Source organism: Nelumbo nucifera, chromosome 8 (genome assembly GCF_055504915.1).
Source record: "Nelumbo nucifera cultivar China Antique chromosome 8, China Antique-T2T, whole genome shotgun sequence".
In the NCBI taxonomy this organism is placed as follows: domain Eukaryota; kingdom Viridiplantae; phylum Streptophyta; class Magnoliopsida; order Proteales; family Nelumbonaceae; genus Nelumbo; species Nelumbo nucifera.
Window position 1 is genome coordinate 4,468,596 of NC_142656.1, and position 24,716 is coordinate 4,493,311.

General features: G+C 37.0%; 1 protein-coding gene across 4 annotated transcripts; it reads right to left on the minus strand.

The window, feature by feature from the left end:
* Positions 1-24,716, minus strand: LUT2 (Lycopene beta/epsilon cyclase protein). Of its 4 annotated transcripts, none has more exons than XM_010263735.3 (11): positions 24,240-24,716; positions 20,596-20,767; positions 11,058-11,193; positions 10,844-10,954; positions 10,676-10,778; positions 9,184-9,327; positions 8,979-9,086; positions 4,515-4,611; positions 4,294-4,425; positions 2,921-3,053; positions 1-332 (listed from the first exon to the last, which is right to left on the minus strand). In XM_010263735.3, the coding sequence occupies exons 1-11, from the start codon at positions 24,537-24,539 to the stop codon at positions 167-169; spliced, it is 1,602 nt and encodes a 533-aa protein (XP_010262037.1). In that variant the 5' UTR covers positions 24,540-24,716; the 3' UTR covers positions 1-166. The 4 variants fall into 4 exon arrangements, with proteins under 4 accessions (XP_010262037.1, XP_010262036.1, XP_088749597.1 ...); XM_010263734.3 differs by having other exon boundaries at positions 10,676-10,787; XM_088893471.1 differs by lacking the exon at positions 8,979-9,086.

Sequence of the window (24,716 nt, forward strand, 5' to 3'; positions counted from 1 at the left end):
TTTTGGATGAAAAAATACCTATCAATTATTATGAATTGAAAATATAAGATTTCAGAATATACGAAGAAATGTATTATATACACAACCTTCCAATGATTCATACTTCTACGTTAGAGTAATACAGTAGGATAGAACAATATATGTGTTTAAACTTGACGCACTCAAATTATAAAGTCAGAAAAGTTCTCACCATAGTTGATCCAGTAGGATCAGAAAGAAGATGTCTAATTAGGCACATTCTCATGCTATTCGGTGCCATAACAAACATATAAAAAGCAAACACTATGAGGTTTGCTGATGAAAGGGTAGAACCAAGAAAACCCTGCCACATCCTGCAAGAAAGACACCTCCATTTATCATTCTACCATAAGTCGAAAGGCAAACCAACGAGGACTTGCTCATTTGCAGATAGCTTGTAGCATTTGTTAAGAAAGCAGTTAATATTCATAAGCTATTATTGTTCCCCGTTTCACTTTGCAGACCTTTGTATTAGCAGCTTCGTTTTGTTACTATGGGTTCTTGCTCAGACTGCATGTCTCTTCCATGATTCTCAATTGTCAAATATAGGATTCAAATTAGGTGTATTATGCAGTCAAAACAACAAAAAAAGGAAGAATGAAAGAAAAAGTTTCCAAGGGAACACAGCAGTAGCTGTTTTCCCAAATTGGCTAAGCATAGAAATCCCAAACTCCAAGTGCCAACTGAACTGGTATCTTCCCCATGCATTCACCCCCATTGTAACTAGAAGTATTATTATAAATAGTAAGTCCAAATTTACTATAGATAGTAATTTTGTTCTACTAAAAATAGCGATCTTGTGCCATTTGCTTTGTTGTTCTTGAATTACATGTTTTTTAAGAATTTCTAGATAATTTTAGAGTAATTTTATATGCCTAGAAAAAGAGTTGTGTCTTAGTTAAGAGCCATGGGCTTCCATGAGTACTGCATTTGTATGAGATTTGAGCCACCACGAGTACCATCTAATTAATTGAAAACTTGTCTTGCCATGGGAGGAGCCGAAAGTATCACCCTGAGTACAATCAAGCTCATTGGATCCCTACAGGTGTGGTGTAAGAGCTAGTGCCAGCATGTTGAAATCCTCAAATTGACTTATTCAAGAAAATCTCTAGGGTATTGTTAGCTGGTACCAGCTTGACTGGAGTTTCTATGAGGAAGGGTTGTTTTAGGAATAAAAATATATAGCCAAGGAAGAGAGATATCAACCTCACTGGGGGAATTACTTGTAATTCTGGATAATTTTAACATTATACAAAGAATCTCTCTAATTAGAGAGAGAGAGAGAGAGAGAGAGAGTTTGTGGTATAACGATCTCTACTCTTCTCTTTTTTCTTCTATTTTCTTCTTCTCTCACCTTATTCATAAAAAAGAAATAGTCTATACCTGTATTACAATTAACACAACAGAAGGTTAGGTGTCATGTTTGGTCATATGCATGTATTAGCTACACAACACAACATGAGTAGTTTTTAATCACATTTGCAGGCATAATCTTGTTAAAAACCATTAATTCATCAGGGGCACTAAACCAGCAGGATTAGATTTAAATCCCTTCTATAGTAAGTTTAGAAATCTTCCTTTTATACTAAAATGTAACTACTATCTACTATGACTCTAGAATGCATCCAAAATAAATTCCAAATTTTCTTGCTAATCTCCTGCTATTTATATTTGGTATCTCAGGCCATTTCTTTTTCTTTGTCTTTCAGGTGAACAGCCCCTAGGGACATTGACAGCTAATTAAGGCCATCATTTTCCTATTCTAAAAGAAATTGAGGTGCACCAAAACAGCAGTCTTTTGGACAGTTTGGAATGAAAATGCAAGGTTTTTTTTTCCTAGCAAGGAGCAAACAAAGAGACATAAATAGAATGATCACAAGTGCCTGTCTGTTCAGAACTGGTGGGGGTTCAAATCAAAGCATTCTCTACAGATGAAATAATCAGAAGATGGCAGCATATATCTTCTTCTTCAGCAAGACATTCCAGTACCCCTCAAGCCCTGGTCCTTTTGAAAATGCCATTAAGCTGAATTTCAAATGGTTGCAGTAAAGGAAATTCAGGAAGTTCAGGAATTGGTGAAGCCTTTAAAGAGTCAAGGTGAAACTTTAATGGGCTAGTGACTGATAAGAGCTGAATCCCTATCATTATTTCAAGGGCTGATATTGGGTACCCTTTAAGGTAGAGCAATTTTCAGGAGAAGAAAAAATCTCAGCTGGCAATTATATGGATGCAAGGAGACAGTCTGGACCACGGCAGTAGAGAGTACAGATACATTATTAGGGAGGCTAGATACTTGGAATCATCATGAATTCTATTTTTAGATGTGTTCAGAGGACAAATGGTCAGCAAATTCCTTGACAGATCAGCCAGTGAGGGTGTTTAGCAGAAAAGAGATGTACTGGGGGGTAAACCACTTGTGCTAAAGGTCTGTAAGGATATGTATTGGGTAACCCATCAGTTTGGAGAGGAGTAACCATGGGGCTAGACGAAGGATTATATGAGGAGTGCTTGTGCACTAACTTCTTCTGTATATTTTCTTTTTCATCTGATAAATTGAGCTGCTTGATCAGCTTCTCAAAACAAGTTTTATAGTTCAAGAGGGGGTTAAAACTGAAGTACTTAACACTTCAAGTTGTAAAAGAAAAATTGTCCTCCCTTATTATATCCTCAACAACTACCAAGTCCCATTATTTTGTTTTGCAGATGGAATAGATCAAGATTTAAATGTCATTTAGTCTGCCAGAAGAAAAAAAAAAAAAAAGTCATTTGTTTCTTACAGAGAAACATGAACTTCCATGCATGCATCCAAACTTATATAGAAGATTACATTACACATGCTGCATGCAATCATGTACACAAGTCGTATGATTGTAAGAGTAAAAAGTTGGAGATTTGATCATACCAATTAGGTAAACGGAAGAAAGTGTGAAAGAATGTTCTGATGCCTTCAATATCCAATTGCAAAATTAATGCCAGTCCAAAGAGAAAAAATGATCTCTGACGTTTCCTTTCTTGTGGCCAAAGAGAACTCCAAGCTGATGATGAAAATGTAGTTAGAAGATTTTTACATCATGCATCCAGTAGTAGAACAATTTCTGTCAATTATACTGCACCAAATGGTGAAGACTACCCAGGGAAAGCAACATTGTTCTTGAGAGAGAAATATATACTTATGATGATTGTGTTGAACACCTACCACCTGGTTGTATTACTTTGGTTGATTGCTCATTTTCCCACTTATCTGACACTTAAAATAGTGCCTTTAATTCATATTCAATTTGATGTTCCAATGCTAGGTAAGTATATCCAACTTAAAAATTTCTCAAAAAAAATAGAACAAAACCAAGGATCAAAATTCCGCTATGTATCAGGCATATCATTCCAATTACACCCCAACACGCTAACTACTCAAGGTTTTGGATTTTTGATATTTTTAGGGGGTAGTCAGGCCTAAGACCGACTCCCTGTAAAATTATAAAAAAAAAAAGAGCTGCATGCCTTTGTTTCACCCAAGATGCAAGTTTTTGCATATCAATACTTTGAACCTTGGATAGAACCGTTCAAACATATTTATATATATATATCTATATATCTATATATATATATATTAATATATATATATATATATTACAAAGTGTAGTGTTTTTTTCTTTTGCTTTTATTTAATGAGCTCCAGGCAATTCTGTTGTCATAATTCTGAAATGCAGGTCATATTGTATGGGTATTTATGTATCCCCTCCCCCCTTTTTTGATTAATAAAATAGATAGTGGCAACCCTCCACCAGGAGTAAATTTTGGGGTTTGAAAAAATGTTATATTGTTTTTAAAAGGTCCAGAAGATGAGAAAAGAACCTTGCATTTAGATACACACTTGTACAGATACTTATAATAATATATCTAAATAAATTACACCTTACCTCATAAAAATTTAAAATAAATCTAATGTTTGTTTCGTCATATTTGCCGGTATATATCAACTATAAATGGTTTTTTCTGTCAGAAGCAACATATACATTAGACATAGGTATGCCCAAATAAGACCATGCATCTTCAACCTTTTTAATTGCTTCATTATTACACTTTTACCAATAAAGAATTATATTTGCAATTATTTAATTACTGGTAAAAATTTATCAGTAAAAGACCCTGGATATTGAGAACCATCATTGGTTAATGGCCCTTCATGATGAAGAATGGAGTACCAGTTATTCCTAACAGAATAAACAATGACTTTTTATCAGTATGACCAAGGGTTGATATTAACCACATATGTACCTTGCATTGAAATATTTCCAATGTTCTTATCAGGAGTCATTACATGCTTGGAATCCATTCCTTGCTTCAATATATTTGCAATTACAGAAGCATATTTTGGAGCCTCTGATAAAGATCTCACAACTGAATAGCCTGTTTGGAAAAAGTAAAACAGAGGGGCACCAATTTAATACAAATGATTAGGAAAATAAGTGGATAATGATAATGTCATTGTTTTCTACCTGTAGCTGGATGCACCATGCTAGCTGCAGCACCAAATGCTAAATTCTTTTGCTCTGTATTTGGTAATGATCCACCAACAGGTATATAGGACCACTCCTACACAAAAGACTCAATGATTACATCTACATTCCAGGTAGTGCCCAGAAAAAATAATGATGTTCAAGCCTTTTTTTCCATATACATAGAGGACATGTCTGCTAGTCAGGTTAAATGACCCTGGAGAATTCAATATGGGAATGTATTCGGGAGCTCAAAAGGGCTACTACATGTTCCTGTTGTTACCATAGGTTTATCATCACCATCATCATCATCTGAGCCTTGTCCCAACTATATGGGGTGGCTACGTGAACCCTGTTTCGCCATTCCATTCTGTTCAGTAACATATCCTTAGCACTTAAATCATTTCAGCTAAAAAAACTTACTATGTGGCCAAGACAAGCCCTTATTTGGACACCATACTTAAATTAAAATGTTGAGACTTTGAACAGATTATTTAACTTTATGGAGAACACCAATACAATGGAAATAGGGCTGATATGGACTAGGGGAGTGATAAATGGCTGAACTAGATGTTTCCTTATCGAATGGATAAATCCAATCAACCGCATGGCAGAAATAGGTAGTAGGGTCATTTAGAAAAATTCCCTAGCTGACCAGCTTTTGGAAAATGTGTTTAACCATCAAGAGTATAGCTGCCCATTAGTACCTATTAGTTATGTTTTAATGTTTTTAAATTTTTTAATTGCATGATCAGTTAAATCTTTGATATTCTAACACAATTTTCAATTGACTATCTTAAGATTTCCTATAAAATCTCTAACTGTAACAGAGACCAAAGGGCCATTAGCCAATGTTGGTGCCGGCTATGGGGTCTCGGGAGGGATAGACTGGACAAGGACCTATCATTTGGCAATTTTTGCACAAAGTGGCCATTCTTATGCATAAAAGAGGCCGGTTTGGTAAAATATTAAATGAAAAAAGTAGATAGTAATAAAAAACAATACATTCCAGAGAGAAATGTAGGACAAAGGACAAGCAGCCCAATGCTGACAAGTAAATTATATGTCTTTAAATATGATTTTGGTACTACAAGTCCATAAATGGACCAGGCATAACCCAATTCAAAACATATATAATGATTTTAATATAAGATCATTGACATATATAAAAGATAAAAACTATAAATGAATAAAATGCCACTGTAAATAAGCAAATCACTGAAATCAACACAACAACATCACATGATGAATATGTTGTGTCAAGCATAATAGCTTCTATACTTAGCTTGGGAAAAATAAAGACTTCACCACTATGATGTAAAAATGTTGATAATAGGAGTGAGCAATATAGCAATTTTTAGAGTTAAACACAAAACACATAGAGATAGAGAAGACACAAATAGAGATCAGTGGATCATATTGGGTTTCTTAAAATATAGGGTTTCTTTCTTCATTTTTTCTTTATCTTTACCTTTTAAACATTTATTTCATGAGAGAGATAATATTTAGAATCAGAGTCACCGAAAATAAAATTTTATTTTTAATAAATATAATAATAAATAAATAAATAAGCAGGATTATATGCCTCCTTGAAACTTTAGAAGAAAACTGAGAATAAAGAGGTTGGATCATGTGCTTTCCTTAAATTAAGGACTGCAATTACCTTCTTTTTAGGTACTAAACCATAATTGTCTTGTCATGTTAAAGTTGACCATATTTATAAATTTTTTGAAGAGTAAATAATAAAAAAAGAAGTTAGAAATATAGTCAACTTACTAACTTCATGATAAACTAATACTTGTGGAGGGAGTGAACAAAGGATGATTGGGCACCTTAAGGGCTTGGTGAAGAAATTTGAAGCTGTCTCAAATCTCAAAGTCAATTTTGAAAAGAACTGCATTGCAGGGATTAATTTGGAGGATAGAGAATTAGAGGCTATTGTGGAAAGGCTTGAGTGTTCCATCTCTAGTCGGCCTTTGACCTATCTGGGGCTTCCTTAGGTGCAAATCCCAAGGAAAGTAGATTTTGTTCTCCAATATTAGAAAAGTGTGCAAAAAGGCTAGCAGTGTGGAAGAAGAATTACATATCCTTGGGTGGGAGGATTACTCTAATTAGATCAACCCTAGCAAACCTACCCTTATATTATTTGTCAGCATTCAGGATTCCACAGAAGGAGGCTAGGAAGATTGAGAAGGTAATGAGGGACTTCCTATGGGAACCAGGGAATGAGAAAAAACATCACTTGCTGAGATGGGAAATTGTGGTTAAAGATTCAAAATAGGGAATTTGATTTGGGGGTGGCCATTGGAGATGGACAGATTGTGGCATGAGGTGATAGCTAGCATTCATGGCAGGATGAACTCTGTCTGGGATGCAGGAGTGTCTCAACGGGCTACTCTTACTTCACCATGGAAAGAAATTAACAGGATTCTTCACCAATTTCTCAATTTCGTCAAGTATGACGAAATTAGAAATTTCATCAATTTTTTTTTCTTTTCTTTTTTTTTCTTTTTTTTTTGGGGGGGGGGGGGCGGTAAAATTTTTGACCTTTGGGTTGGTTCTTCAACTCTTAAAGATTTGTTCCCTTCCCTTTACTCAATTTCTTTGTACAAAAACAAGTGTGCTTCGGACTTTATCGCTCATCCTATCCTTCTTTTAAATCATAATTGGGATTTTGGTTTCTGAAGAGGGTCGAGGGATGCTGAAGTGGTAGAGTTGAATGGGTTACTACAACTTCTTGATTATGTTTGCTTGGATCCTACCAAACCAGATAGACATATCTAGGTTCCTCATCCAAAAGATATTTTTTCTTGTGCTTCTCTTGTTAAGTCTCTTTGTTTGTCTTCTCCTCCTCAGCCTTTTCTTATTAAGGAAGTGTGGTGTCGGCCTATTCCTACCAAAATTTGGAGCCTTTTGTTGGGAGGTCCTACAGGAAGATCAACACCATGGACATGATACAAAAAAGAAGACCCTTCTTATGCTTATCCCCAGACTGATTCACTCTATGTAAATCCAATGAAGAAAATTGTTACCACTTACTAATATCTTGTCCTGTTTGTTGTAGATATTTGGGAGTGGCTTTTCTCTTTGCTTGGTTGCAAGTGGTCCTTGCCAACAGAGGTAGATAAGTTTTTTACCCTTCTACCTTTGTCTGGACTAAAAGGAGGGGAAGAATTATGTGGAGAAGTGTAGAGCAGCAATAGTATGTACCCTGTGGGAAGAAATAAATAATAGGATCTTCTCAAGAAAGGATAGATCCATAGAAGCGGTAAAAGATTGTGTTTTGGTTTGGCTTAGGACCCCAAATTCTTTTTCATCTTGGTCCTTTGATGATATAGGGAGAAATTGGGAGTTAGTGGCCAGAAGCTCTTCCAAAAAGGAAAAGAAAAGATTCTTTGGGAACACCCAGCTGAAGACTACATTAAACTAAACTTTGATGGGAGTAGTCAAGGAAACCCGGGCCCTTCAGGCATAGGAGGGGTGCTGAAAAACAAAGAAGGAAGTATCATTGCACTATTTTCTGGTCTTGTGGGAGTGGGAGATTCCATCAGGGCAGAATTACTTGCGGCTATGAGAGGGGTACAAATAGAAAGTGAGATGGGTCTAATAAATGTGGAGATCGAAGGGGACTCAGAATTGATGATAGGGTGGTTGAAGGATCCAGAGTCCATAATCTGGTGTTTTAGAGATGAGATGAAAAAGTTTAGTTGGCTAACCAGAAATATGAACTTGGAAATCTGTTGGGTTAAGAGAACTGCTAATGTTATGGCAGATGGGCAAGCTAAACAAGGGGTAAATAGGGAGAGTTTGTATTGGGCACAATTGCATTTGATTTTTGTTTCTATCCTATTAAAGCTTCTGTGTGAAAGGCAACACCTTGTGCCTCTCCGTGGGATGCTTGTAATGCCTATTCTCATTGAGATTCAATAAATACTTTGTTTACTTATTAAAAAAAACAGCATTACAATCATAATTATAACTTCAACAATAAGGTCATAATAAAATCGATACTGGGTATTTACTTTGAAAATCTTTATGGCCTCTCCGTGGGATGCTTGTAATGCCTATTCTCATTGAGATTCAATAAATACTTTGTTTACTTATTAAAAAAAACAGCATTACAATCATAATTATAACTTCAACAATAAGGTCATAATAAAATCGATACTGGGTATTTACTTTGAAAATCTTTATGATTGCTATATCATAATTTTCTTAAAAGTTAAAATTTTGGAGGGTCCTATGGTAGAACATGAGTACCTGTCAACTTCATAGGTCCCCCCCCCAACACACACACACACACAAACACAGGCTCTGCCCCTGAATATGATCAGGCTCACCTATGAGACTTTCTCATCTGAGACACTGCAAGTAGATTGTCCAATACTCTAATGTAGTGATAGAAATGTCAAGCTTCATTTGTAGCCAGTCAAAGAGATATTGTAATCCCATCTAAAGTATTACCTCTTCATAAGTTTTTATTATTCGAACACCCATGTTATCCAACCTAGACATCAATTTTTTCTTCAACAGATCAAAGGGCATGGCATCTCTTGAGGCCAAACAAGTCTCCTGCAATTAAAATTTTCTAAGCATCTTAAAATGTTATTGAACTAACATAAAAATAAAATATATTTTGAAACCCAAAACTAAAATAAATCCAACAAACCTCAAAGAAAACTCTTGTTGGTGACATGGGCATGACATAAAGAAATGTTGGATATTCTGCTTCCAAGCATTGAACTGCCGGTTTTGTGTAATCTCTATAGTCCATGAAAACCATTAAACTAGGATCATATGGATTGTTTTCCACCTGGGAGAATGCAGAAAGACAAAGCAAATTACAGGTTATGACAAAGTTGAATCTTCAAAGTGAACTTTTCACAAATTACCCATAAAATACTATCAAGAACAATAATTAATCAGTGAGAAAATAAATGGAAAAAAAAATCTTATAAAGTATCAGACTTTGTCTATAGAATTTTTTTACATGCATAAAAAGAAAAAAAAAAGCATGTTATGTTTTTTTAGAAAATTCAATCATTCACACAACAAACAACATAGAAGTTCTATGTTAATAAATTTACTATTTGGTTATACTTATCACTTCCATTTCCACTCTCTCTCCCTTGCACAAAAAAAAAGTAAAATAAAAGACCTATTCAGACTGACAACGTGAAATTAATAGTCAGCATAGTCAACAAAAGACATACAATTGTCAGAGGATGAGAATCATAAGAGTATACACATAAAGCTCAGATGTTATGCACAAAAAGGATAACCCTACAAGATTTTCTTCTCCATTTCTATAAAAAACAAACGATAATTTAGCCTTATAAATTCCTTTAACTTGATCCCCATCTATATAGCATCCCTCCTATTTGCCAATCATCTTAACCACCATCTAGGATCTAGCATTTTCCTTCCCTCGGCTAGGGAGGAAACTATAATATTTTACCTCTTCTAGTGAAATCTCTAACTGGCCACTCCTGTAATAGCATAGAAATATCTTTAGGAATCATTCAAAGATATCCAAATAGAGGCAACCTCCTAAAATGTTGCACTTCTAAAGGGAGAATTACATAATGTCGCACCTTGCATCCCTATTTGGATGATTGTCTTGTAAAACTTTGATGCAATTCCTTCTCTTTCTTAATAAAACTTCATCATTTATCAAAAGAAAAAAGATGTGATAGCTGTTCTTTTACAGAAGAAATGGTCTTAGAAAATGGAGGAAAAAGATTTGTATTGTTGACACCCTAATATCCCTTGCTTAGACACATTATAAAAGTAAAATAGGAAAAGTCTGAGCTGGTTTTTATACATACTAGTAAACGTGTACGTGCATTCACACATGGCAATATCTCTAAGGCAAAACTATTTATAATTCATGGGCAGTTTCTGAACGGTTATAACTTATAAGTGGGTAGTTTCTGAACAGTTATGAGTGGGCAGTTTCTGAAGTGAGACTAAAGGACATATATGCCCTCTTTATGCCCGCTGTGTGCTTAGACAAGAGGGGAAGAAAACGTCCAACGAAAATTCCAGAAAAAAGGGGAATTCGCTTTTTTATAGGTAGTATAGATTTCAATAAAGTCTTGTACTCCTGTTTGGGCAGAAACATGGAACAGTCCTCTTACATATTTTAGTAAATATCTTACCTCAACTTCTACCCCATAAGCTGTTTGCACAGAAACACGGGGCCCCCCCACCTCATACTGCAAGAGTTTCCCTGAAGCTGCTCCAGATGCAACAGTTGCAAACCTGTAAAACCTTTTAAGTTGTTAAGGACAACACTTAATGGAAAAATTAAGAGCATGTCAATGTACCTGCAAGGAATAATAATATCTCTTTCACAAATGACAAGACTATGGCCATCTGTAGCTTCAATGATCCTTTCCACCTTTGAATTAAGGTATGAAACACCTGACTCGACACACCTAGGAGAGATTAATAGGCATTAATATCAATTAAGGCTTCGAACCATAAGTGTTAAGAAATTGGTAAAGAGAGTTAATAGAAGACCAACAAGCCTCCTTTTACCTTTTCAATAACTCTTCATGTAACAAATGACGACTAACTCGTCCATATGCACGGCCAATCAGAATTGGATCATCACTATCAAGATAAACAATGGTGTCTTTCCAAACATGCTCAATGCACTTTTCAAGCCCAAGACCTGAAAGGTGTAACAATTACATTTGATGAAGTATGGAGTCAAAGTAGGTATGAAATTTTTGAACTGCATAAGAAGTTGTATTATATCATAAAATCTATTTGTACAGAATGATATGATAAGTTTCATATCAAGATATGCATGTAAGAAGATGCAAACAGGAAGAACCTTGTAAACATATATGCCCTCCCCCGGATTAAAATAAGAAAAGAAAAAGTTGCATACAAAACATGCTAAATGTTGGAACCCATGGTTAAAAGTCACAATGGATAAATAAAGAATATAGGAGTTAAAGAGAGAGAAAATACTTGACAAAGCTGTCCATTGATTTTACATAATAGCACCTATGAAGTATGAACCCATGGCTATAATGCACATATATCTTCCATGACCCCCTTACTTTCAAACTTATTTATCTATTTCAGGAAAAAAAAAATGAATATGAAGCTAGGTGTACATATGCAAGCCAGGCTCAAATTATGTAAGTTCAACCAACCCAACAAAATCTTTAAGTTAGATTGTTCACCTTTTAAGACTTCACATTGGGATTAAAATGAAAAATCCTAAACCAACCTTACATAGAGTAGGTTTGTTTTGGGGCTTCAAAGAATTCAATTGACCTGACCACATGAATGCTTTACCATATTATTTAGCAAAAGGTTGATATGAAGCTGCAATATCCTTTTTTCTATAAATATACTTGTCTAATAAAGAAAAGAAGAAGAAGAAGAAGAGAGAAACGAAGGAGAGAAATAAGAGAAAGAGTGTGGTGGTTAGAATTGCCGCCCCACTCAGATATTTATATGTTTACAATCTAAAAACATGGTGAAGTTCCACTAATGCCCCTGCTGCCTACATAAACTGCCATAACTAGCATAACTAACATTAAAACAAACATGCAGCATTGATGACCACATTAATAATTATTGCTCTACATCTCTACAAATATGAAGCTACAATATCCTTAAATGACCTAGGGCCCCATAACTTTTCTCTTGTTCCATATTCAGATGATGGAGACCCACCATTAGATGGGTCCCACTGTGGAGATTAATTGGGCTAAAAATCAGGTTTAGACATGATTGCACCAATGCATTTTTATTGCAGACATTTGCATGGTGGGAATTCAACCATGGAGGCTACCTTTTTATTGATATGACTAATAGAAACCTTTAAAGATGAAGAAGAGATATCTTCAAATGGTATTCATTGATCCGGAGAAAGCATAAGATGAGTTCCTAGAGAGATAATATAATAGGATTTAAAAAAGAGTGGAGTGCCAAATAGGTACATGGCTTAATTAAGGACATGTATAAGGGTGCAACAAGCAATGTCAAAACAACTGTTAGAGAGACATCAGAGTTTCCAATTATGATGGGACTTTACCAAGGCAGAGCACTTTGCCCTTATTAATTTGGATTTATCATGGAAGAAACTGACTAAACATATTCGAGAGAAGATCTCATGGTGTGTGTTGTTTGTTAATGATATAATTTTAATTTATGAAACCAAATAAGGATTAAATGCAACATTAGATTTAGATTCATGGACATGTATCTTAAAAACAAGAGGTTTTAAAATAAGTAGTGTGAGTGGTGTGGTAAGGCTACGTACGGGGGTCTCCTTGAAGAACGAAGAAAGGTTGAGGGCAAAGGGTAGACTAAAGGCTATGATTGACCGAATGTTATTCTCGTTACGAGTCAGGCCTCCTTTTATAGGGAGAGATCTCAAGGTCCCGAAAGGAATGAGCTAAAAGTGTTTGATTCCCACTAGGAAAGGGAATCTTTGATTCGATGTCAATTGTCAGGGAACACCGCTAGAGTTTCGCCATGGGCCTTATGAGATATCTCAAGGACGAGGTTTCCTTTCACCTGAGGATTCTCATAATGCGCGTATGCTACTTCCTTTTGCGAGTCTCCTAAACTGACGTGATACGGATGACGTCAATACTAATCTTACGTGTCTCTCTTAATCCTATTGGGCACCTAATCACGAGTAATGTTGGTCGTTCGTCACGTTCTTTTGCCCGCCGCTGATACGCGGTGGTCGTGAGCTCATCACAGGTTTGCGATGGATCTGAGCTCATCACAGCCTCGCAATGGCTTTATGCTCATCGCAAGCTCACGATGGCTCTGAGTTTGTCTTTGGTATTGCGGCTTTGGGCCTATTGCGGGCTTGCGGTGGCACTGAGCTCATCGCAAGTTCGTTTTGGGTTTTGAGTTCATCGTAAGCCTGTGCAAGCTCAGAGCTCATCGCAGGTTTGTGCCGAGTCCTGAACTCGTCACAGGTACCTTTGTGGCATCGGTTTAGCACCTTTTGTGCTATTACGGTGGTGGATCAACATGTACCTACAAGTAGGACTAAAAAACAAAATATATGCAATGTAAATTTAACAATAATAGGAATACAAATCAGGGTACACTTAGGATTGGATCCCAAGATATTTCTCAATTTGACCACCTCCATTACCTTGGCTCGATAATCCATAACAAGGGTGAGATCAAGGAGGATGTTGACCATAGAATTAGAGCAGGATAAGCAAAATAGAGGGTGCATCCTGACTCTTACATAATAGAAGAATACCACTAAGGCTAAAAGGAAGATTTATAAAATAGCTACGAGGCAAGTAAAGTTTTTATGGAGTAGTGTTGGGCAATCAAGAAGCAATACGTCCAAAAGATGAGTATGGCGAATATGCAAAAGTTGAGATGGATGAGTAGAAAAACTTGAGAGGATAGGATCATAAATTAATTTATTTAAAAGAACCCAGGAGTGGCTCTAATAGGTGATAAAATGAGGGAAAGTAGACTAAGATGGTGTGGACAGGTGTAGAGAAGACCATCTACAAAACCAGTAAGAAGTGATCAATTTAACAATGAATACGGTACTTGCTAGAATGCTCGAGTCAAGGGTATTTTGGCCATTCTGGTTTATCTTCTTGAAAGAGAAAGGTTTATTGTATCTGAGTTTAAGTTATGTGTCCCAAATGAGGGACAAAATAGTCCTTCTTGTAACTCTTAAGTTTTTTTAATAAATTCAAGTGGGTCGGCTAGGAGAGGTGATTTTTTACGTTCTCTCTTCTAGTCTAGCCGAATATTCTTCTTCTTCTTTCTCTTTTCTTTCTTCTTTCTTCTTCTCTACTTTGACCTAGAATCTACTAGGGTTTACTCACATGGTATCAAAGCAATAAGGTCTCGTGTTCCCTCTTCTTGCTGCTGTCCTCTTCCTGGGTTCGCCACCAGCTTCACAGTAGTTTTCATCCTTCAGCTGACCTGATTGGAGATTCGATAAAGGGCTAAAAAAGGAGTTGTCGTTTTGAGGGCCTGGAGGTGAGAATGCCTCTGGCCGGTGCTGTGGTGGTCGTTGAAGTGGTACACTAGACCCTCTATTCAGTGTACGAAGAGGGCTGAACGTAGACAGGTATGAACACTATTGTCGTGTGCTCAAATAATGGACTGTAATGCTATTTTGTGCTTCAAAAGTTAGTTGTTGTGGAGCTTGGTGAGATTGATACGCATATCAGTCATGTTTTTTTTTTTTCCTTGCTCATATGTGTACTGAAAGAAGAGTCGTAGACTGCTGAAGTTCACGACAGCAGTGGCATGGTGGTGGTTCTGCCGTGGTGGCTGACATATCTATGATTCTAAATGCTTAAAAGTGAAATCCTAGACCTTGCGTGTAATCAGTTCTGCAGTATGAAGAACAAGTGTTCGATGAAATGACTGAGTGACTTCAGCCTTGGCATGTTGATGGTAAATGGTCCTGCAGTGTGCAGTCAAGGTGTTTGATGTGTTGACTGAATAATTTCAGCCTTACTGTGTAGTGTGTAATGTGTAGTTGAAGAAGTTGAAGTTGGTGGTATCATAAGTGAGATAAGTCTCGTGAAGTGTGTGAGGTTGTGGTGTATATTTGAAGGTGAAATAATTAAGATGGCTTCATTTGTAGATGGGAATGACAACAAAACAGGCATCATGCCTTCTCCAGATTATCTAAGTGTTCAAATGACATCCATCAAGTTGAATGGTGAGAATTATGTTCCATGGGCAAAATCCGTGGAGGTGTTCCTGAAGGCCAAGAGGAAAGTGAAACATGTGAGAGAGGAGAAACCTCCCTCTAATTCCCCTGGGTTCAGTGACTGGGAACAAGAAGATGCACAGATAATGACGTGGCTTTGGAACAGCATGGAACCAAAGATTAGTGTGAACTTCATGTTCCTAGATACAGCCAAAGAAATATGGGATCATGCTAAGAAGTTGTACTCTGGACAAGACAACACAACTAGGGTATATCAATTGTACCAAGAGTACTTCAATTTGAAGCAAGGGAGTCAAAGCTTAGAAGAGTACTATGCAAGTTTGAGGAACATCCGCAATGAGCTCAATGTGTATCACTCTCTAACATCAGATGTCCAAATCCAACAACAGCAACGTGAACAACTTGATGTGACTAGGTTTCTTGTGGGCTTGAAGGCTGAGTATGAACCTGTCAAAGCACAGATATTGGGGGGGTCCGCTCTCCCCTCACTTGAAGAAGTTTTTGCCCGTCTTAAGAGGACATCCATTGAGCCGGTAGAACATTCTTCTTTCTCTAATAGATCTGGTTTGGTAGTGACTAAAGGGAGTGGTCGTGGAAGTAGAAGTGGTGGTGGCAGCAGTGGACCTCCAAGTAACTGTGGTGGACACATGTTTAACCGGGCTAGTGGACGGACTGGAGGCCGAGAGTTAGGGGGAGGCCATGGAAAAGGAAGGAGTAATGCTCAGAGAAAGTGTACACATTGTGGCTTAGAGGGGCACACAGTTAATTTCTGCTATGATTTGCATGGTCCACCCAACACTTGGGCTCACCATGCTACATCTAAGAGTAGTAGCACAATTACTAAAAGCCAGCAAACTGACCCAACCCCCTCCACATCTGCTTGTGCTTCTAGGCAGGAAATGGTGAGTGTACCACATGTAGTATATGAGTAGTTCCTTCAAACATCTCAGCAAAACACCGCTACACTTGCCCATTCAAGTATGGCTTGCTTAGCTTCCAAAGCCTCACCCTAGGTCATTGACTCCGGAGCCTCGAACCATATGTCTGGGACTCTTGATGTATTTTCTTCCCTTTCTTGCTCTTCCAAGTTACAAGATTGCCACCCAGGAAGGTACAATACCCTATGGTTGATCTCCTGTCTGATATAGAGCTAGCCCAGTCAGCATATATGTACCCTACTATCTCAAGAGTTCCGCCATTTTGGTATAACAAACCACGACCTGGAGCACCCTTTAGGTACCTAACAATTCTCAGAACAGCTTCCCAGTAAGGAACCCGGGGATGTTGCATAAACTGACTCACCACACTCACAGCAAATGATATATCTGGTCGGGTAATGGTCAGGTAGTTCAACTTTCCCACCAACCTTCTGTATCTTCCAGGATCATCAAACTCTTCACCTGCATCTACACTCAACTTGGCATTGAGTTCCATAGGAGTCTCTGCTGGTTTAGCACCTAACAACCATGTTTCTTCAAGTAGATCAAGAACATATTTTCTCTAACATAGGTTGATCCCCTGTTTTGACCTCGCAACCTCTATTCCTAGGAAATACTTCAGCTTCCCCAAATCTTTCGTATTGAAGTGGTCCTGTAAGAATTTCTTCGGCCTATCAATTCCATTGCTGTCACTTCCAGTTATGACAATATCATCCACATACACGATTAGCAAGATTTTCCCATCCTTTGAGTTATAGCTAAACACAAAATGATCAACCTGACACTGTTTCATCCCAAAGGCCTTCACCACTTCACTGAACCTGCCAAATCATGCATGTGGAGATTGTTTCAGTCTATAGATTGCCTTTTTGAGCCTACACACCTTACCAGCCTCCCCCTGAACAACAAACCCTGGTGGTTGCTCCATATACACCTCCTCAACAAGATCACCATGTAGGAAGGCATTTTTTATGTCCAGTTGTACGAGAGGCCAATCATACATAGCAGCTAACGAAATCAACACTCGAACTGAACCAATTTTAGCCACAGGAGAGAATGTCTCCATATAGTCCACACTATATAACTGAGAATAGCCCTTGGCCACTAACATTGCCTTCAATCGTTCCACACTGCCATCAGGAAGATACTTCACTATATAGACCCATTTACACCCAACAGTGTGCTTACCAGGAGGAAGAATGGTGAGTTCCCACATGTGATTATGTTGTAGAGCAGAGAGTTCTTCTTCCATGGCTTGCCGCCACCATGGGGAGGTAAGGGCTTCCTTCCTGTACAGTCTTGGGAATGGGAACAGATGAAAATAATGATATAAACTTGCAATGAGAAGCAGAAAGGTGAGCATTGGAAACATAGTCTGAAATGGAAAGAGTTCTATAACAACTCTTACAAAAGTCTGGGAACAATACATAGATCTGATGCCTTGATCAAATTGTTTACTGGTGTGGGCACTTTCATGGATAGAACCCATTTAATGATGGATCCTGATCTTCTAAGCACACAGTATTGTGATAAGTTACAAGGGCCCCAGTCCAAAATTTTATGTCCTATTACTCTTGTAGAGGGAGACACAAGCCACTCCTGTATATATGATAAGTATTTGTTTAAGGAACCATTTGAAAACAGCTGAAGTGGCCAAACTAAATGAATTATTGACTTTTCTTAAGAGGTTGTGAGCTCCTTAGAAGCTGAAGCTCAAGTTGGGCTGATTAATATACCTTCTACTATTTCATTATTTAATTATTTTATCTGCTAAAAGACAAAACAATAAGTCATTCAATTGATCACTTCAGTCATTATCAAATGGCCCCTTAGTGAACAGAGTATTGCTTAGCCATTTAGAAGACCATAGCCATTTAGAAGACCAGAGTTCCAAACCTTATAGCTCAATATTATGTCTTTTCTGTTATGTGACACCCTAACCAAGCCAAAGAGCTTGCAAATCCAACCAAACTTAAACAATCTTGAACTATGCTTTGTTAAGGAATAAACCCCTCAGGATTGGTTTAGGTGGATGAATTTGGATTGGTAATGAGATTTGGTGACTTTGGTCAAGTTAGGATTGGCCCTAACCCTGATCCAAGTCAACCAAGTTGAAACTCTTGTTGGGTGCACATAACTATTATATAATGTTTGGGATCAGATGTCTCCCTTGCTAGAGGGAACCAACAGAATGGACTTTTACTTGGGGCCTTCACCAGGGAAGTAGGTGGTTTTGTTGGAATTTGATGGTTCTTATGCCTGATGGGTGATGCAGGCTGGTTTCAGCCTTTTATCTTCTTTCCCCTGTACATATCTTTAAAATTTTTTAATTAAAAAATTGTGTTTGATCTGTTAATGAAAAATAATTGAGATCAGGTAATGTCTTGTCAGCTCAGATCACTTAACAAAAATAGCCTATAGCATGGAACAGTGAACTCAAATTAATAGCAATGTCATGGGAAACCTAACATCTGATCATGTGTAATTAGTTTCAGCTTGAGCGAAGTGAAGGATTGGGTAGAACAAAGTCAATTAAATATGTCAAAAATTCTTAGAAGGAGTTACTATAAGTTGGGCAACTGGTCTTGGTTGAGATTTTGGTTGGACTCTTGGTGTGGTTCAAGGACCTTGGCTGATTCTTACCCTAGTCTTTTCAATGTTGTCATCAACAAAGAGGCAACTGTGGCTGATTATTTCTTTGTTTAGGGAAATTCTGGTACCCGGTCTCCCATTTTTAGAAGGAACCTCTTTAATTGGGAAATTGAGAATCTTGAGGGCATGCTCCTCCATCTCCAGAAATTTCAGCGAAATGACTCTGAGGATAGCAGAATTTGGAAGTGGGATAAGAAAGGGAATTTTTCAGTCAAATCAATGATGCAACACTTAAGCTTGGGTAACCATTATTTCCCCTACAGAGCTGTTTGGGCACAAAAACTCAAAAAGTGCCTTCAAAGGTTGCCTTTCTTGTGTGGACAGCAGCCCTAGGGAAATGCCTTACCAAAGATAAGCTAAGTAGGAGAAGTATCTCTCTCACCTCCCCTAATTGCCCTCTGTGCAATGCTGCTCAGGAGACTGCAGACCATCTCTTTTTGCACTGCCCAGTGAGCAGACTTATCTGGAGTCATTTGATGGTCAACCTCCAGTTGAACCGGGTTTTTCCTAGCACAGTTTCCAGTTTCCTTAACAGCTGGTTCATTGAAGGCCTCTCCAATAATGGCAAATTAATTTGGGGTATGATACCAGCAACTGTGTTTTGGACTATTTGGATGGAGAAGAATAGCAGAATTTTTTAAGGCATATTCCCCCAAATAGATGAAGTAATACACAGCATGCCAGCAAAGGTTCTCTTGGGCAACAGCATCTAATTTCTCAATCGCTGACCTTTTTGTAATTAATAACTCATAGTTCTTACTGCGGGATTCCCCTAATGTGCACCTTTTCTCAAAAAAGAAAAACAAAAGTCAAAGTGTATGGGTTTTTTATATCAAGTAAAATCTTGCTCAAGAATAGACAAGAACTAAGAAATTATTTGAGTGCAGCTGAGGAGGTATGCAAGTGACTAAATGTAACCATTAATTTGGTAACTATTGTCATAACAATAGGGTATTTTGTTAAAACTTCCAATTTATCCAAAGAAAAAACCTCGGTAAATTTATATAAGGGCCTTTTCTAGAGAGAGACTGGGATGTTAAAAAATCAAAGGCTACTGGTTTAGTGAAACAAAGTTCCCAAGGAAAAAAGTTGACACACTTCAGTCATTTCATATTTGGGTTCATAACTGCAGTGGTTCTCACCAAAACTCTCTACTTGGGCACTACTGAAGGCTTCTTTAGCATTGCCCCACTGAATGGAGAGATCTAACACAATTTACGCATTGTATATCTCATATTTTTTTGAAAAAAAAAATATTGAAATTATAAATTATAATTTCAAAAAAATCATATTTTACCTTCAAGTTAAAAAGGTATTGAAATTAGAAATTAAACGCAAAAGAGGAGAAAATAACCTATTTTCCACCATGTATATCTAGGTACCACAATTCTCATCAAATGTCATCCACATTATTAGGCACCACCAAAAATTTATTTACTACTGGCTCCCTGAATAGAAACATAAGTAATGGCCACATCATTCAATAATTTAAAGGAAGAAATAGGAAGAAGAGCAACAAACTATGAGTTCTTAAGATTGATGTAGAGAAACTTCAATAATTGAAGTGACAAGCATGAGGAGGGCAATCCTTGTATTGCAAAATCATGGAAACAAGAAAAGGATTCACATCATAAGCTCTCAAATATTAAATTATAATGAACTTTAGCTGCTTATAATGCCCCTAGTTTGCAATAAAAGAATTAAAGAATCACAGTGATCACAAATAAAAAATGCATTTAAAAATCTATATGCCGATTTCCCAAAGAAATAAAAGCAATACCTTTAAATTCGTCCTCCCACACACCATAATTATTCGTAAAAGGAAGATCTGGTCCAACGAGGCCAACTTTTAAGCCTAACTTAGCCGATTCTGCAGCCAAAGAGAGGCCAGCCGGACCACAACCAATCACTACCAAATCAAGTATAGACTCTCCAACAGTTATTGATGGCAACTGCATCATGGATAAGTAATCAGGGATGTTATTGAAGTAATAAGAAGAAGAAGAAGAAGAAGAAGAAGAAGAATGCAGGTGCATAGTAGAAGTGTAACAGTAATACCATCTTAAAAAGACATAAGAAAATAGAAAATGAAAACTCACTTTCTACTATCCTATATGGTTTGTTTCCCTATTAACAAACCATCACCCAACCCAAAAACTCAACTACTATCCTAGATGTTAGATCCCCAATACAAGTTTTAACTTTGAACAACCCCTCTAGCTAGGGAGTCTGCCTTAGTATCCAGTTAAAGCTCAAAAGTCAGAACTAGTAGAATTACCTATTCTAAAGGGACCAGAATGAACCATAAAAACATCACTTCCATAGTTGGTGAACACCCTATTACTGAATATCTTGGGTTGCCAACTGTTTCTAACCATCACTTCCATAGCTCAAAAGTCAGAACTAGTACATGCAATCAGTATGATTTCTTTACTCTATCAAGAAAAGTGGGAGTTTTAAACAATCTATTCAGAAAAAAAAAAAAAAAGAGTTGTGAACAAAATAAACTATGAAAACTTGGTCATAACACCATATTGAACTCAATGGCATATGAACAAGAAACAATTTTCAGAAATTGATCCTCCTCAGAGACAAGTCAGCATGCCTGAGATGATGTCTATATTAGCAACTTGCAAAAAATAGACAAGCAAATTATAACTTTGATAGATTGCAGTGTTCATACCCAGACCATAGTTGTCAAAGTGTCGCCTAGGCAACAAGGCACCTATGGAGGATCATCTCGCTTAAGTGCCTACAAGGCACTATAAAATATTTTTATTTTTATTTTTTAAGATTATAATAATAAACTAGACATTATTAGACTAGATTATTAATTTTGTGGGTTTAAATACTAGTTTCCTTTTATTGTTTTCATATTTGTTAGGGTTCAAACAACATGCAAGTTAGCTTATGCTGTCTTGAACCCTTGAAGACTTAAAACTTGAACAATAAGCAATGAAGAACTTAAATTTTTGTCCAATCATGAATATGTTGAATTTTTTATGATGGATCTTAATTGTAACATGATTCCAAACACTTTGGGGGGGGTAGAAAAAGATAACAAGTCACCATTATGGGGTGATTGGGGTACCTGACACTATCATTCTTTTAAATATATCCAATTCCTTTTTCAAATCAATAAAGTTTACCTATTACCAATCAAAAAATATGTTGATTCTCTATGTTTTTATATGAAATTTATATGTTATATGAAGATTATTGATAATTATTATCCTCATCTTGGCACTTTGAGAACCATGACCAAGGCCCTAGTTTGAGGTCTTTCTGGGTTCGGGCCTGGATATGAAACAAGTGGTTCAAGACCCAAGCCTACCAAATGATCATAAATAATTAGGTTTGTGGAAATTGATAAAGGGAAAAAGTGGATTTACTCTCTTCCCCCACACAAATTTCAACATTCATATGCTAAAATATTTATGAGTATTTTCTAACCAATTCCAGTGATGGACCCAGTTCTTAAAGGATCTTAAATCTATGGGCCCAAGTTCGAAGAAATTATGCTCGACACCAATTTTTGTCCACACAAACCCTACTAACTAGACCAGGTGTGTTGGGTATCAAGGTAACCACCACCACCCCTATGCTGGATGGAGTATGGTGTCAGCTGTTGAGTTGCATTAAGTACTCTATTAACCTTTTAATGAAGAGAATTTTTATTATTGAGAAAGAGTATTGCAATAAAACATTCATCTCTTCGATTTACATGAAAACATCAAAAAGGCAAAATAAAATGAAAAATAAAGAAAGAAAAAATCCACCATATATCAGCATTGACAATATAATTAGACCCAAAAGATCTCTTAACATCTTCAAATGAAAATTAATATTGTCAACCCTTAACCAATATTTAGCGCAACTACACAGTTGGTACAAGCATAAATGGGCTTAGTTGCGTGTGATAAAAAGATTTTGAGCATTGTTGATCGGAAAAATAAAAAATGATTTTGGGCATTGATTTGTGTAAAGGATGGTGGAGCTCACTATTCAATATATGTACATGGTACTCTTTTTTCCATTCACTTGAGGATGTTTGTAGGAGAATCCATGAATGTGTTTATGATACTCAAATCAATTTCAATGATAGTAAGAACGCAAGTCTACTACAACACAAACTCAATGTACCAATGTTATAGAATGCAGGTTATTACATTGTCAAACTTTCATCCTTTGCACATGAGCATTCCAAAATCTGAACAGCCATTATGTGGTCTAATTTGAATGGTTATCTAGGTTCAATTAAAATGCTAGGATAATCTTGTAGGTTGTGGTTTGAGGGGCCACTAAATGAGGAACTTCAAAATAGGCAATATATTTCTTGTGGCAATATGGATCACAGGATTATGAGATTCTCTTTATGTTCCTAATATAAAGTATGCTAGTGACAGAAAGAGAATCAAAAATCTTGATCAGGACATGGAGATTCCTTTTCACTCAACTCGCAGCATATAAATAGAAGCTTCATAAGGTTAATTTCTTTTCAGAAAAAATAAATAGAAGCTTCCAATATAGGTAGGAAAATGAACTAATTGCTTAATTTAACGATAATAGATCAGGAAAATAAAATGTCAAAACCATTTGAATTTTAGAAGGGATCAAAGGTAAAATCAATACGTGTATAAGTGGATTAAGGGTCGTTAGAAATAGAAGCAAAAGCCTGCCCCACCATCACCACCATGGCACCATCCCCATGAGAAAACATTTATTATCCATCTAGCTACTTGCATGAAAGCACTAGGGACAGTAGATACGTGCCATTTTTAGTCTGGCAACCAAATCGTTTGGTATTGGATGATCAATAGATGTAAACTGCCACACAATTACCTACCAAATTGCTTCACGATTCATTTGGAACTCCAAAGGACTCGGTAATTAGTTAAAGAAACTCTTGCTCAACCAATTTAAAATAAACAAAGAACAAGCCTTCAAACAATTTGCTTTTAAAAAATGCAACTGGTATGTTATGCAAGTCCTCCTAGGTGTATAAGTGGATTATGGGTGACTAGAACTAGAAGTAAAGGCCCCACCCTCACCACATTGGCGCCATCCCCATGAGAAAACATTTATTATCCCTCCAGCTACTTACAAGCATGAAAACACTAGAAACAGTGGACATGAATTTTAGTCTAGCAACCCTGTGGTTTGGTATCGAGTGATTAATAGATGTAAACTGCCATATAATTACCTAGAAGATTGCTTCGTGAGTCATTTGGAACTTCAGGGCACTCGGTAGTTATTGTTAAAGAACCTCTTGCTCGACCAATTTAAAATGATCAAAGAACAAACCTGCAAACTATTTGATTCTAAAAAATGCCACTGATATGCTATGTAAGTCTCCCTAAACTCGACCACATAGAAAATATATGGCAATTGAATTAAGTAATAAAAAAATAGCAACATATATACCTTGTCGGCGATCTTCGCCTGCTTGTCCATGGGCTTGGTCTGCTGCATTTGGACAAAAAGTAGCTCCGAACCCCCAGCTTTGATATAATCTTCCTCGTCAACAAAATCTTCTTTAACGACCACACAGCTTTCACTCCCATCACCAGCCCTCGCTTGTATAGTTGGTATACGGGAACGGTACCAATGAAGCCGAGTCGAGTGTTTCCCACTTAGTCTCCTTGCTCGACACCTCCGTGCAGGGGAAGGATAACCCGCCATTGCTGCAATGTTTCGAGTTCCAAGACACTCCATCATGACCATTGTTCTTATCTCTGCTTCATAACCTCAGCTCCGTCGCCATTAGCTTCAGAGTATACAATGAAGACGATATCATCGACTGTGACAACAGTCATTCACTCTTTCCGTGTCTTCCTCTGTTTTTCTGAGGAAAGAGAATAAGAGATAGAGGAGGCGCAGTTTTCCGAGTTATGAGGTGTT